The following is a 15,619-nucleotide window of genomic DNA, read 5'->3' as shown; positions in this document are numbered from 1 at the left end:
ACAGCCCAGAGTCTCATCTGTGGCCGGGCGCAGAATGCTTGCCTCGTCACCGGGGCAATGACCAAGCTTTCTGTGCCCCAGCCTGGCCAGAGGCCCATCCGCGGCTGGGAAATGCAAACAACTTCCCTCCCTGTTCTCAGGAACTCCGATAAAGGGCTTCCTTTCTCTTTCTTGGCTGGCTTTCACCCCTGTGCCTCTGCCACCAGCCCCTTCTGTCACAATATTCTCCACCCCCTCTACCCTCTGGCTGCCCGGACTTGACCTTGCTCGGGAGTCAGGGGCCACTCAACTCTACTCAGCTCGCGGGTTCCTTCTCTTCTTATGTAAGCACTAGGGGCCCGGTGCATGAAGATTCATGCACAGGAGGTGGGTCCCTCAGCCCGACCTGCACCCTCTCCAATCTGGGAGCCCTCTTCAATCTGGGAGTTTCTGTCTGTCTTTGCAATCATATGAGAGAATAGTCTGAGACCCCAACCCAGTTGGGTTTGTTGCTCACAGAATAATAGAGGCATTTTTTTTTTTTCTTTGCTTCATTGGTGGAGATTTCCTGGAAGTTTTAGGATATCTTCCCTTTAATTTTTCCTAGACACTCTGATTTTACTTATGTCTCTCACCTTTGCTTTCCCTCCATTTCCCACTGCAACAGTAACTTGCTCCAGGCTCACTTTGCTCTAGTGTCTAGGAGATCTGTCTGCCACCAGAACTATGAGTCCCAGAATTCCTGGTGCTCCTCGCACTCTGGGTTTTCCCTTCCTACTCTGTCTCCGTCCCACGGCCTCCCGCTCTGCCAATTCCTCCAAACCGCCAGCTCTCCCTCTCTGCTCTCTGTCTGGTGGCTTGGGAAGTGAAGTTCCCCAAGCCGCTCCACTCTCCACTGGCTCTACTACTCTGCTCTCCGCCCAGCACCTGTGTGTGCAAATTAACCTGCCATGGTGGCGGCGGCGGCGGCGGACTGGCCTGGGCATGCGGCTGAGTCTTTGACAGCCCCACGCCCCGGCCTGTCCGCCCACGCTGGCGGCGTCCGCTGCAGCGGCGGCGGCGGCGGCGGCGGAGCGGCGGGGGCGTGCGGCTGGGTCTTTGACAGCCCCACGCCCCGGCCGGTCCGCCCGCGCGGGCGGCGGCGGCGGCGGCGGCGGCGGCGGCCGGTCCCCCTCGGGCGGCGGCGGCGGCGGGGGACCGGCTGGTGCGTGGGGCTTGATCATTTGCGTAGGAGCGCGAGTGCCTCCCAGCCGGACTGTGAGACTCGGGAGGGGCTGGACTGGGGTACTCTGGCGGGGTTGGACTGGGGGACTCTGGCGGGGCCGAGAACACTGGGCGCCGCCATTTTGTGGCTATGGGCGCCGCCATTTTGTAGCGGAGTGACGTCTAATTTGCATACTACCCTTTTATTAGATAGGATTCCTCGCCCTGGCCTGGCCAGAGGCCCATCCGTGGCTGGGCTTGGAACGCTTGCCTCGTCGTCATGGCGATGAAGCAAGCATTCCACCAGGCTGCTCACCCTACCCCCCCTTCCCTCCCGCACTGGGACTGAGGGACTCTTGCAGGGCTGAGAGGACTGGGCGCCGTCATATTAGTGACAGAGTGATGGTTAATTTGCATATTACCCTTTTATTAGATAGGATTTTAACCTTGTAATTAAAAGGTATAATTTATGTAGATATTTTGATATTATCTATATATATAAAAGGCTGATATGCAAAGTGTCCCTCAAGAGTTCTACCAGGACACCAGGAGTTCAGTCGCTTGCTATGACATGTGCTGACCACTAGGGGCTGGCACGGAATGAAGGAAGGCCCCAGCCAGCAACCTGAAGGCCCTGATTAGCCCTGATCTCTGGCCAGGCCTGGGACTCTACCTGTGCACGAATCTCGTGCACTAGGCCTCTAGTATAAACATAGTATTTTCCCTATAATTTCACCCACTCACTTTAATGATTCTTATACGACAAAATTATTGCAAAGGTGGTAGTCAAATGGTGGCTCTTTATGAATTCTATCATTTCTTGTATTAGTTGTATTCTATAAGAAAGAACTTACCTTTATACCCCTCTCATTTGTGTGTTTTTTTGTTTTTTGTTAATCCTTATCAGAGGATATTTTTCCAGTGAGTTGAAATAGAGTAGAATGGAGGGAGGGAGGAAAGGAGACAGGGAGAGAGAAAGAGAGGGAGGGAGGGAGGGAGGGAGGGAGGGAGGGACGGAGCGAGAGCGAGAGCGAGAGAGCGAGAGAGAGAGAGGAGAAACGTCAATGAGAGACACATTGATGGTTGCCTCCTGAATGTGCCCCAAGCGGGGCCAGGGATCAATCTTGCAACTCTGGTACATGCCCTTGACTGGTTATGGAACCTACCACCCTTTGGTCCACAGGCAGAAGCAGAAGCTCTAATGACTTAACCACACTGTCCAGGGTGGCATATATTATTTCTGATTGGTGTTTTGGAATTCTTAGGACATATTCCTTTAAGTGGGGTCACTAAATCAGAAGGCATTTCCTTTTTTAATTTTTTTGAGGAAACTCCATACTGTTTTTCCACAGTGGCTGCAAAAGTCTGCATTCCCATAAATAGTGAACTAGAATTTCCTTTTCTACACATCCTTACCAGTACTTGTTTGCTGATTTATCAATGATAGCTATTCTGGCAGGTGTAAAGTGATATCTCATTATCATTTTAATTTTCATCTCTCTGATCATTAAAGACAATGAACATCTTTTCATATGTATATTGGCCATATGTACTAGTATGCCCTCTTTGGAGAAGTGTCTTTTCAGGTCCTTTGCTCAATTTTTAATAGATTGTTTTGTTCATGGTGTTGAGTTGTAGATGTTCTTTATATATTTGGGAAATTAACCCCTTATCAGATGTATCATTGGCAAATATGTTCTCCCACACAGTGGGTTCCCCTTTCATCATTATGCTGATGGTTTCTTTTGCTGTGCTGAAGCTTTTTAGTTTGATTTAGTCTCATTTGTTTATTCTTTTCTTTGTTCCTTTGGCCCTAGGAGATATATAAACAAAAAAATTGCTACAAGAGATGTGTGAGATTCTATTGTCTATGTTTTCTTCTATGATTTTTATGATTTTGGACTTACATTTAAGTCTTTTATCCATTTTGAGTTTATTTTTGTGTCTGTTGGTCTATTTTCATTTTTTTGCATGTACCTGTCCAGTTTTCCCAATACTATTTGTTGAAGAGACTGTCTTTACTCCATTGTATGCTCTTGCATCCTTTGTTAAATACTAATTGACCATAAAGATATGGGTCAATCTTTGGACTCTCTTTTCTGTTCTATTGATCTATATACCTGTTCTTATATGTGAGTACAGGCTGCTTTGAATACTATGGCCTTGTAGTATAATTTGATATCCAGAATTATCAATTTTTTTCATCTTTCTCCAGATTGCAGAGGATATATGGGGTCTTTTTTGGTTCCATATAAATTTTGGGAATATTTGTCTACACCTGTGGAATATGTCACTGGTATTTTAATAGGAATTGCATTGAATTTATAGATTGCTTTGGGTAATAGGGACATTTTAATGTTAATTATTCCAATCCATGACCATAGTGTATGCTTGCACTTATTTGTGTCTTTCTCAGTTTCTTCCATCAATGTCCTATAGTTATCCAAGTACAGGTCTTTTACCTCCTTGTTTAAATTTGTTCCCAAGTACCTTATTTTTTGTTGTTGCAATAGTAAATGGGATAGTTTTCTTAGATTCTCTTTTGGATAGTTCTATATTGGAGTATAAAAATGCCACCAATTTCTGGATATTATTTCTGTATTCGAATTCTTTGCTGAATTCATGTATTAGTTCTAGTAGATTTCTGGTGAAGTTTTTAGGTTTTCTATGTACATTGTCATGTCTCCTGGAATAATAACAGTTGTGCTGCCTCCTTTCCAATTTTGATGCCTTTTATTTCTTCTTCTTCTCTGAACGAGGACTTTCAGTTCTATGTTGAAAAAGAGTGGTGAAAGCATACATTCTGTTTTATTGCTGATCTTAAAGAAAACGCATATCATTATTGCCTATTGAGTATTTTGTTGGCTGTACATTTTTCATGTACAACCTTACTTATGTTGAGGTATGATCCCTTTATTGCCAATTTTCTGAAAGTTTATATCATAAATGGGTGCTGGATTTTATCAAATGCTTTTCTGCATCTATAGATATGATCATGTGATTTTTATTTTTCATTTTGTTTGGGTGATGTATCACATTATTGATTTGCTAATATTGTACCAATGTTTCATCGTTGGAATAAATCCCATTTAATCATGGTGTATGGTCTTTGTAATGCAATGCTGGATCCAGTTGGTAAAATTTTGTGAGGATTTTAGCATCTACGTTTACCAGATTATTTTATTTTAGTGGCTTTATATAGTATTTGTATTAAGATAATGCTGGCCTCACCAGAAGAGCTTGGAAGTTAGTTCTTTGAATGTTTGGTAAAATTTGCCTCTGAAGCCATGCAGTCAAGAACTTTTATTTGGAGTTTTAAAAATTATTTAATTTTATTAGTTGTTATTGGTATATTCTGTTTTTCTGATTCTTCCTGATTGAATTTTGGAAGATTGTATGTTTCTAGGAATTTGTCCACTTCAGTTAGGTTGTCCAATTTGTTGGCATTTAATTTTTCTTCGTCCTTTCTTATAATACTTTGTGTTTCTCTGATGTCAGTTATTAACTTTTCTTTCATTTCTCATTTTATTTATTTGGGTCCTCTCTTGTTTAATGAGTGTGGTTAATGGTTTATCAATCTAGTTTATGTCTTCAAAGCACCAGCTTTTGGTTTCATTGATCTTCTGTGTTGATTTTTTAGTCTCTTTGTCATTTATTTTCACTCAAATATTTATTATTTCCTTCTTTCTACTTACTCTTGGCTTCATTTGTTGTTCTTTTTGTTGTTGTTGTTTATTTAGGTGTAGGATTAGGTTTTTGTGGGGTTTTTTTTTTGAGATTATTCTTGCTTCTTGAGGTAGCCCAGTAATTCTATGAACTTCTCTCTCAGGACTGCTTTTGCTATATCCCATAGATTTTGTGTTTTTGTTCTCAGTTTTGTTTGTTTTCAGTTGATTTTTTATTTCTTCTTTGTTCTCATTGGTAACTCATTCATTACTTAATAACATGCCATTTGTCCTCCATGTGTTTGAATGATTTTGAGAATTTTTTTTTTACTGTAGTTGATTTTTAGTTTCATACCATTGTTATCTGAGAAGATGTTTGATATTATTGCAATCATCTTGAATTATTGAGACTTATTTTGTGTCCTCACATGTGGTGTAACTTTGAGAATGTTTCATGTGCACTGGAAAATAATGTATATTTTGCTGCTTTGAGATAAAATATTGTATAAGTATGAATTAAATCCATCCAGTTTGATTTTTAACGTCATTTTTTTTTCTTCTGGATTTTTTATCTGAAACATCTATCCAGTAATGACAGACATGTACTATGACTTTGTTGCTGTCAATCTCTTCCTGAAAGTCCACCAAGAATGTCTTTATATAGTTAATTGCTCCTACATTAGGTGCATATATGTTTACAAGGATTATAACCCCTTGTTGGATCAATCCCTTTACTATTATGTAGTGACCTTCTTTTCTCTTGTTATGATTTTTTTTTTGAAACCAGTGGTTTTGTGTGTGTGTTTGTGTGTGTATGTGTGTTTTGGTTTCCATTTGCACGGAATATATTTTTTTCCATCACTTCCCTTACAGCCTGTGTGAATCTTTTCTTCTGAGGTGTATCTCTTGTAGACAGCATATCCTATCTAATAAAAGAGTAATATGCAAATGAACCATCACTCTGTTACACCCACAAGCCACGCACACCAGCCAATCAGGAGCGACTATGCAAATTAACCCAAAATGGCTGCAGCCACGGAGAGAGCAGGAGGGAGGCTTGGGTTTCCCGGTGATGGGGGAAGCCAAGCTTTCTGCACACCCTGGCTGGCACAGGCTTCTGCTTAAGGCTACAAAGTTTCAACTATAGAAGATAAATAAATCCCAACAAAAATGGCTGCTACCATGGAGCCAGCAGAAGGCTTGGCTCCGCTCCAGGCGACAAAGTTTCAATTGTAGAAGATAAATAAATCCCAGATACCAGGGCCTCCACTTGGGTCGCCAGGGGGCATGGCTGGCCTGCATACCACCACAGGCCCCTCGCCTAGGCTGCCCCACACCCCAAGGGAACCCCCACCCTGATCTGGGACACCCTTCAGGGCAAACCAGCTGGCCCCCACCCATGCACCAGGCCTCTATCTATACTAATAAAAGCCTTGGGGGTGATAAGGCCAGCAGGGGAGAGTAGTTGGGGGCAATCAGGCTGGCAGAGGAGCAGTTAGGGGGCAATCAGGCAGGCAGGTGAGCGGTTAGAAGCCAGTGGTCCTGGATTGTGAGAGGGATGTTCGATTTCAGGTTTAGGCCCTATCCCACAGTGGGCCTAAACCTGAAGTTGGACATCCCCCGAGGGGTCCCAGATTGTAGAGGGTGCAGGTTGGGCTGAGGGACACCCTCCCTAGTGCATGAATTTCGTGCACCGGGCCTCTAGTCCTATCTAATAAAAGAGTAATATGCAAATTGACTGTCACTCCAACACACAAGATGGCTGCCCCCATGTGGTCAAAGATGGCTGCCCTCATGTGGACACAAGATGGCCACCACAAGATGGCCAGCAAGGGAGGAGAGTTGGGAGGGACCAGGCCTGCAAGGGAGGGCAGTTGTGGGTGATCAGGCCAGCAGGGGAGGGCAGTTGGGAGGGACCAGGCCTGCAGGGGAGATCAGTTGTGAGAGACCAGGCCTGCAGGGGAGGGCAGTTAGGGGTTACCAGGCCTACAGAGGAGGGTAGTTAGGGGCAATCAGGTTGGCAGGGGAGCAGTTAGGCATCAATCAGGCTGGCAGGAGAGTAGTTAGGAGGTGATCAGGCTGGCAGGCAGAAGCAGTGTGGGGCAATCAGGAAGGCAGGCAGGCGAGCAGTTGGGAGCCAGCAGTCCTGGATTGTGAGAGGGGTCCCAGATTGGAGAGTGTGCAGGCTTGGCTGAGGGACACTCCCCCCGCCCCTGCCCCGTACATGACTTTTGTGCACCAGACCAGTGTGTGTGTGTGTGTGTGTGTGTGTGTGTGTGTGTGTGTGTATATATATTTATATATGTCATGTTTTCTTATCCATCCAGCTATCCTATGTTTTTTTTCTTTATTGATTAAGGTATTATAAATGTGTCCTTATCCCCTCATTGTCCTCACAGTCCCCCAGTCCTGCCCTCACCTTCACCGCCTGTTGTCTGCATCCATTGCTTATGCTTATATGCATGCATACAAGTCCTTTGGTTGATCTCTCCCCCTTACCCCCACCCTCCCCTACCTTCCCTCTGACGTTTGAGCATCTGATCGATGCTTCTGTGTCTCTAGATCTGTTTTTGTTATCCATCCAGCTATCCTATGTCTTTTTTTTTTTTTTTGGAACATAAGATGCATTAACATCTTTATTTTAAAACTAGAGGCCCGGTGCATGAAAATTCATGCACTGGAGGGGGGTCCCTCAGCCCAGGCTGCCCCTCTCACAGTCTGGGAGCCCTCAGGGGCAATCAGGGGAAGGCGATGCCCCATTACACCTCTGCTGCTGGCACTGCCAACAGCGCAAGCCTCCAGTGGCCCTGGTTACCTGAGCCTCGGGTGGCCCTGGGCGGCTGGGCAGCCGCCATCTGAGGCTTGCCTGAGCCTCAGGCTGGCACTGGGTGGCTGGGGAACTGAGGGGACTGGGGGACTCCAGAGGTAGGTGGGCCTGCCACCCTGGCAGAGCTGAGGGGACTGGGTGCTACCATCTTGTGGCTGTGGGTGCCACCATCTTTGAGGGCGGGGCAATCAATTAGCATATTCCCTCCTTATTGGCTGTGGGCGCTGCCATCTTTGAAGGTAGAGCAGTCAAATAGCATATTCCCTCCTTATTTGCTGTGGGCGCCGCCATCCTTGAGGGCAGGGCTGTCAATTAGCATATTCCCTCCTTATTGGCTGTGGGCGCCGCCATCTTCGTGACAGTGTGTGTGTCAATTAGCATATTCCCTCTTTATTAGATAGGATAATTCCTTATTGTTGAAAGTATTACATATGTCCCCCTTTTCCCCCCCACATTGACTCTCCCTAGCCTGCCCTCCCCCTCCAGGCCTTCACCACCCTTTCATCTGTGTCCATGGTTTATGCATATATGCATACAATGTCTTTGGTTGATTAACTCCCACCCAACCACCCTCCCCATACCCTATGTCTTTTGATTGGAGGAAATAATCTGTTTACATTTAAAGTATTATTGATAGCTACTTGTTTCTTGCCATTTTTTTTCTTTTACCTATGTTCCTCTCTACAATATGTATTTTCTTCTTCTGAAAGCAGTCTCTTTAACATTTCTTGCAGTGCTGGTTTGGTGGTAACGAATAAAGACTGGGAACTCTTTATTTTGCTTTACCTGTGATAGTGTGGTCCAAATCTCCCCAGTGGACAGAATCCCCACTGATTCCAAACACCAGATGCTTCACAAGTTCCTCCTCAAGTCTCTGCTGCTCTGGGTTGGGATCCCTGCATGGGGTTGAGACCCTATGCTTCTTAGGGGAGGGAGCTCCATGCCTGCGATATCCCTCTGGCTTTTCAGCACAACCGCACATTTATGAGGAGGCTCTCCCTTTTACCATCTTCCACCCTTCTCACCAACCCCCATGTGACTTCTGTACTTTTTGGTTATAAGTTTTCATATTAGCTATTCTTGAGTTATTTTTCAAATTGATTGCTCTGTAATTTAGTTGCAAATCTGGTTTGGGGCTGGGAGCTAGTAGGTGTAACTTTCAGCTAATCTGCAGATATCTTGATGAAATATCTAGTGTTTTAATCCTTGATCAGTTGGTTAAGGTGGTGTCTGGCAAGTTCTCTACAGAAAAGTTACAATTTTCTTCAAGTTATTATTTTAACCTTGTAATTAGTAGGTATCATTTGATATTATGTAAGCATAACTTTTTCCTTATTAAAATTTCACCCACTATAGTTAACATCCATTGGTAATTCTTATATGACAAAATTATTGAAAATGTTGAGGCAAAATGGTGATTTTTCTAATTCTATTGTATCTTTCTTGCTTATTAGTTGTATTCTCCTATAAAAAAAACTTACCCTCATTCCCTAGTCATTTTGTTTTTTATTTATTCATTTATATCATCATGACACATGAGTTCTTATTGTCTGAGTAATAATCCATTGCCATAGTTACTCATTTTGAAGCTTAGGGTGTGTGTGCTCATAGGATGTAGGTCAGGACTGAGACAGAAAGAATGGGGAATAGCCCTGGCCGTTGTTGCTAAGTGGTTACAGCTTCAGCCTGCACACTGAATGGTTGTGGGTTCAATCCCAGGTCATGGGAGTCTTTATTACCTGTACTACACTGGTATCTACATCTGTATCTGTATTTATATCTTATATGTACCTATACTTGTATGAGAAGTAAATGAGGTGTTAAGGTAGGACCCAATTACTAGAAATAGTTTTCTAGTTATACACAAAGTGATACGCTCTTAAATGCATTTTTGAAAAGTCTCTATATTTTTAACAGTCTTGCTTTATAGCACATACCAATTTTCATATGTAATTTCTCACCATGGCTGATTGCAGTCTGCCAACATGATGTCATTGTTTGTGCGGTGGGAAGAGATGTGGACAATCAGCTTTAAGCCAAGTAAACCCAGCATAAAGGAATTAGTTCAAAAATAAATATATAAATAAAGTTCACCAGAGGCAGAATATGATGCTAAATAAGTGAGTTTTTATAACATAAAATAAAAATACATAAGCAAAAATGAGATATCACAAAATGGAGACAAACTCACAAATTATAATTGTGCAACATGTTCTGCATAAGATTTTGCATATGTCTTATAAGAGATGATGAAAAAATGAAAATCATCAATTAGGAATAAAGAATTATTAACAATCCAAGAATCAAACATGACTTAGTTGACATAGTAATAAATTTGTACAAGACAACCAAAGGCATGTTCTATGAAAGGTATATTCCAATGTCAACCATACACTAATTTTAGGAGATCTATCTCACTGTCCTCCTAACAGTAGCAAGAAAATTTAGTGATTTCCAGTTAAGGAACTTAATCCTATTGACACACATCTCTAAGGCCTGTTTTATATCTCTGTTCCTCAGGCTATAGATGAAGGGGTTCAGCATGGGGGTAACTACTGTATACATGACCGAAGCAATTATGTCTTTGGAACCCCATGATGAGGAGAAAAGGTAAACACCTGCAGCTGTCCCGTAGTATAAAAACACCACAGAGAGATGGGAGCCACAGGTAGAAAAGGCTTTAAAGAGTCTCTTGGTGGAGGGTACCCTCAGGATGATGGTCCCTATACGGATATAGGAGCCCAAAATAACACCAAAAGGCAGGAAGAAAATCATTCCTCCCTCGGCGAATAGGACCAGCTCATTGAGGGAGATGTCTGAGCAGCTCAGCTTCAGGAGAGCAGCGAGATCACAGAAGAAATGAGAGATGATATTATCGGCACCAAAGGACAATCGGACCAATAGGAGAGTGTGCAACAAATCATGGGCACAGGAGATAATCCAGGAGCCAGCAACCAACAACACACACAGCCCCTCTCTCATGATGATGGTGTAGTGCAGAGGGTGACAGATGGCCACGTACCTGTCATATGCCATCACAGCCAGAAGAAAATTGTCAAGACCAGCAAAATGTATGAAAAAATACAACTGAAAAATGCATCCCATATGGGAGATGGATTTTTGCTGAGTCTGCATGTACATGAGCATCTTTGGGACAATAGCAGAGGAAAGAGAAATGTCAGAGAAGGCCAAGTGGCTGAGGAAGAAGTACATGGGCGTGTGCAGGCGGGAGTCCAGCCTGATGAGCAGGATGATGAGCAGGTTGCCCAGCACCGTGGTCAGGTACATGCCCAGGAACAGGGTGAAGAACACGCCCTGCTGCCCTGGCGGGATGGGGAGCCCCAGGAGGAGGAACTGGGACACGCTGCTCTGGTTCTCAGGCCTCATGCTGCTCTTCTGTCTGCTGGGGATGAAGAAGGTGTGGGAATCTCAGGAACCTGGATAGGATGGCCAGGACCATCACATGTCATATTATCATTCTGTGGGAAAACCAGTCATTTTTAAAATTTTTCATATTTATTTCTCACACCTGTGGATGTATGCATCTTTCTTCTCTCCCAGTCTGGCTCCATGAAAACATTGAACCCGAAATTAATCAACAGTCGCAAGAGGGTATTCTCTGTTTTATTTAACCATTACACAGTCGCAAGAGGGTGTTCTCTGTTTTATTTAACCATAATTTTTAACATCATGTCTGTGTCAGGACCTCTTGTAAGAACTGAGATGCAGCAGTGAACAAGAAAAGCAAGCTGCCCACTTCTGTGAGATTAGATCTTGATGAGCATGGAGAGATAATTTCTACACAAGCCCAGAGCCAAAACATAATAATTCACTGTGGCAGAAACAGAAAATGAGCCCTGGAACTGGTATCGGTTGTTAGTGCCTGAAAATAATGTGAGTCTTCAGGGGTGAGTTGGGCTTCTCAGAGCATTTTCAAACTCCTCCTGTGAATCTGCCGGGTCTCACTGACCCACAGCTGTAAACTCAGGGGCACTCTCAAATGGGTTGCCATTTAAAAGCACTTCATGCCAGAATAGCTCCAAAATCAAACTAGTCCACATACTATCTTCCATAATATGGTTGAACATTTAGTACAACATTTGGGTATTAGCCTAAGGACCTACCTACATTTCCTAATGAAATCCTTATGTCAACCTTACATTCCCAGATTTTAAAATCTTGTCACAGCTGCACTAAGAATTTGTGTTCTTTCACCTGTTTTAGTTTTTATGATATAGAAACATAAATGATATAAATTCTCTAGGCGTAAGCAATGCAGTAGGGAATAAATGAACACACACACGTGTTTATATCTGTATGTATAATGTATGTAATAATATAATGTCTAAAATTTGTATTATCATCTATATATGTAAAAGGCTAAGTGACCATCTGACCAGCCAGTACATATGACATGCACTGACCACCACGGGTAGAAGCTCTACACAGCAGCTGTTGAGCTGTGGTGATTTGGCAGTGGAGGTTCTCGGGTAATGCACCCCAAAAACAGGATGGAGCCCGATTCCTTGTGGGGCCATGTGATTCTATGTTCTGCTGTGGGTGCAGAAATCTGTGCACTGAGCCACTAGTTTTTATATAATAAAAATCACCAAGTATTAGCTACTTCATGGGGTTCCGTCTAATATATATTTGTGATTAGAACCCTGCTCTTAACCATTACATAGGAAAACATCCTTTTTCTTGCGTGGGGGGGGGGGGCAGTACAATGTATTACATTAGAGCTGTGAGGACTCAAAGTTGTCCAAAGTTTTGGAACCTCTTACTAGATAATTTCATTCCTTTATATTTATATACCTTCCAACTGACAAATTTTCAAATATATTAACTTTATTTTGCACAAAAACTGTTTACTGAGAGCCTCTGTAAGATTCACAATAGAAGTGTAATTCTTTTCATTTTATAGATGGGGAAACTAAGACAAAAAATTTAAGTAACTTTCCCAAGGTCTCTCCACTATTTGATGATGATTCTGCTCAATAACTTCACACAGCCTGATGCCTGAAGGTTATTTTCCTGGGATGTTTAATAAGAGTAAAGAAGAAGAAAGGTAAATAAAAGAAATGACAAAAAAGAAAATCTTTTAACCCTTTGCACTCGCTTGCTTTTTTCTCGATTCCTTTATTCTAATGCTAACCGTGTCGAGTCACACTCAACATCCGAGTGCAAAAGGTTAAAAAATAAAATGTAAAGAAGAGGTTGCAAAATCTGAGGGACTCTCACACTGTGGTACATGGAAATGAGAACAGATTTGTTTCCAGAAACCAGGAGTTGCTTAGAGTGTGGCTATCTCAGCTAATGGTGTCAGAGAAGGAGGACAGGTAAGGACCTACGTGAGTTCTGACACACACACACACACACACACACACACACACACACACACACTGCTGTGTTGAGCGTTCCAGTCACCTGTGATCACATTCCCATTCTCAGGGAAGAATATCCAATATGTGGTTCAGATCAAAAACACTTGTCTACACACATCCAAATCATAAGTAACACACTAAGTGAGACATACACAACACACAATGATGGACATATCACCCACAAAAGTCCTAATACACCTGACTCATGGACTCATCTGGTGAATACTCAACTCACCAAATATACATAACTCAAGTTCCATACAACACATCACCAAAAGCACACAAGACCACTATTAGAAAATATTACAAGTGTCTGGCTGGTGTTGCTCCATGGTTAAGTGTTGACCTATCTACTAGGAGGTCAATGTTTGATTCTGATCAGGGTACATGCCTGGTCTGTGGGTTCAATCCCTAGTGGGGGTGTGCAGAAGGCAGCTTATCAACGATTCTGTCTCATCAAACATAGAGACATATGTTTCTATGTCTCTCTCACTCCCCTTTTTCTCTGAAATAAATTAAAATACTTTTGTAAAAAATTTGACAAGAAACATGCACCAAAGGCACATATGTGCACCCAGCCACACACTCACTACAACAAGTAGCACACACCCTCCTATTATTGAGAGGATTGCTTCCACCCTTCTGACCATCCCCTTCTAGGGGACAGGTGTCTACTTGGTACAGTTAAGCCTATTCAGTTACAGGCAGTCATTAAACCAGCAACAACATCCAGTGCACCTGGACACATACACATAATAACATACACATAGAGAAAATCAAATAACATCCCTTCCAGCTCTCACACACGAGTGTGCCACCACAGACACAGCTCCCATGTGCACCAGCACACGCTGCTGAGCAGGGGTGTGAGCCCTCTCTGAGCTGACCTTGGTTCCTAGTGAGGTCGGGCATCTTCTTGTCCAGAAGCAGAGACAACAGTCTCACTGCCGATGCTCAGCTGTGATGCCAGTGTTTTTGATGAGAGGTATGAATCAGGAGTCACTCACCACACACCAAGAAGTGATAACTTGTTCTACATGCATTAAAACAGAACTTTGAGTCAGATACATAGTGCATACACACACACACACACACACACACACACACACACACACACACACACACATACAACTATTAAATACCACATACACAAGCTTATACAATACATGTGGACACACACACACAGATTCATGGACACAGAATCTCACACATGAACCCACTAGCACACAGGCAGATCCATAGCCAAGTGCAGATTTCCAGCTCCTCTCACCTGGGCTTGTCATGGGTGAGTTCAGACACCTTCTGCTCCAGACTGTTGCCCATCTCCTCAGGATTTCTTCAGGAGACCTAACATCCAGACACACAGAAGCAATATCTGGGGCCTTGGCACTTCTACAGACTTTCCTTTTCTTTAACCACCTCCTAAAAAATGAGTCCAAAAATAATACTTAATTACTAATAAGAGACTGTGCCAAAACCCAAGTCCACAAGTTTCTGGCTAATTTCTGATTGCCCTTTGGGGAGCTTTGTGTCCAAGAGCCACAGGGACTGGAGTCCTGGGGGACAGTGTTCCTGATTCCAGTCATGCCCTGGCCACCTTTCTTCTTGGGCATTATTCCAGCTGGGACAAAGGATTTTTCAACTTAACATTTTAAATGATTTTAAACATAGAGAAAAATTGTAAAATGCCATATTGGGTTGGAAAAAAGTAGGTTTCCAGTTGTGAGTATGCAAAACACAGAGTTTATTCACATATTATTATTTATTATTATTGTATTAGTTTTCATGGTAATGTACACACAGAGAAAACCAAACAACACACTTTCCAGCTCTCTAGGCATACTTTTGACCTAACCTATAATTGGATAATATAGTGTCTGCCAGGTTATCTACTGGAAAGTTACTATTTTAAGTTACTATTCTAACCTTGTAATTAATAGATATCATTTGGGTAGATATTTTGATACTATGCAAACATAATATTTCCTTTACTAAAATTTCAACTCACTATATTTGACATCCATTGGTGATTCTTATATGAGAAAATTATTACAAATGTTGTTGCCAAATTGTGATATTATAATTCCATTATTTCTTCTAGATTTATTACTTGTATTGTCTTATAAGAAGAAAATTACTCTTTTCCCACACTCATTAGTTTTTATTTATTCATTTATGTCATTATGGACTCATAGATTCTTATTCTCTGAGTTATAATCTTTTTTTTTAAATATATTTTATTGATTTTTTTACAGAGAGGAAGGGAGAGGAATAGAGAGCTAGAAACATCGATGAGAGAGAAACATCGACCAGCTGCCTCCTGCACACCCCCCACTGGGGATGTGCCCGCAACCAATATACATGCCCTTGACCGGAATTGAACCTGGGACCCTTCAGTCCGCAGACCGACGCTCTATCCACTGAGCCAAACCGGTTTCGGCTGAGTTATAATCTTTTGTCATTCTTACTAGAGGCCTGGTGCACAAAATTCATGCACAGGTGTGTGTGTGTGTGTGTGTGTGTGTGTGTGTGTGTGTGTGTCCCTCAGCCCAGTCTGCACC

At 42.7% G+C, this 15,619-nt stretch overlaps 1 protein-coding gene across 1 annotated transcript; it reads right to left on the bottom strand.

Annotated features, from left to right (window-relative positions):
* Positions 1-10,083: 10,083 nt before the first annotated feature.
* Positions 10,084-11,061, bottom strand: LOC307111137 (olfactory receptor 1J4-like; the record flags this gene model as incomplete). Its single annotated transcript, XM_079790821.1, has 1 exon — positions 10,084-11,061. The coding sequence occupies one exon, from the start codon at positions 11,059-11,061 to the stop codon at positions 10,084-10,086; it is 978 nt and encodes a 325-aa protein (XP_079646947.1).
* Between the last annotated feature and the right edge of the window lie 4,558 nt (positions 11,062-15,619).

The sequence above is a fragment of the Cnephaeus nilssonii genome (genome assembly GCF_951640355.1).
Source record: "Cnephaeus nilssonii genome assembly, chromosome: 14".
NCBI classification, from domain to species: domain Eukaryota; kingdom Metazoa; phylum Chordata; class Mammalia; order Chiroptera; family Vespertilionidae; genus Cnephaeus; species Cnephaeus nilssonii.
Note: the sequence above shows the minus strand (reverse complement) of the source record. Positions and strands in the feature narration are given on the sequence as shown.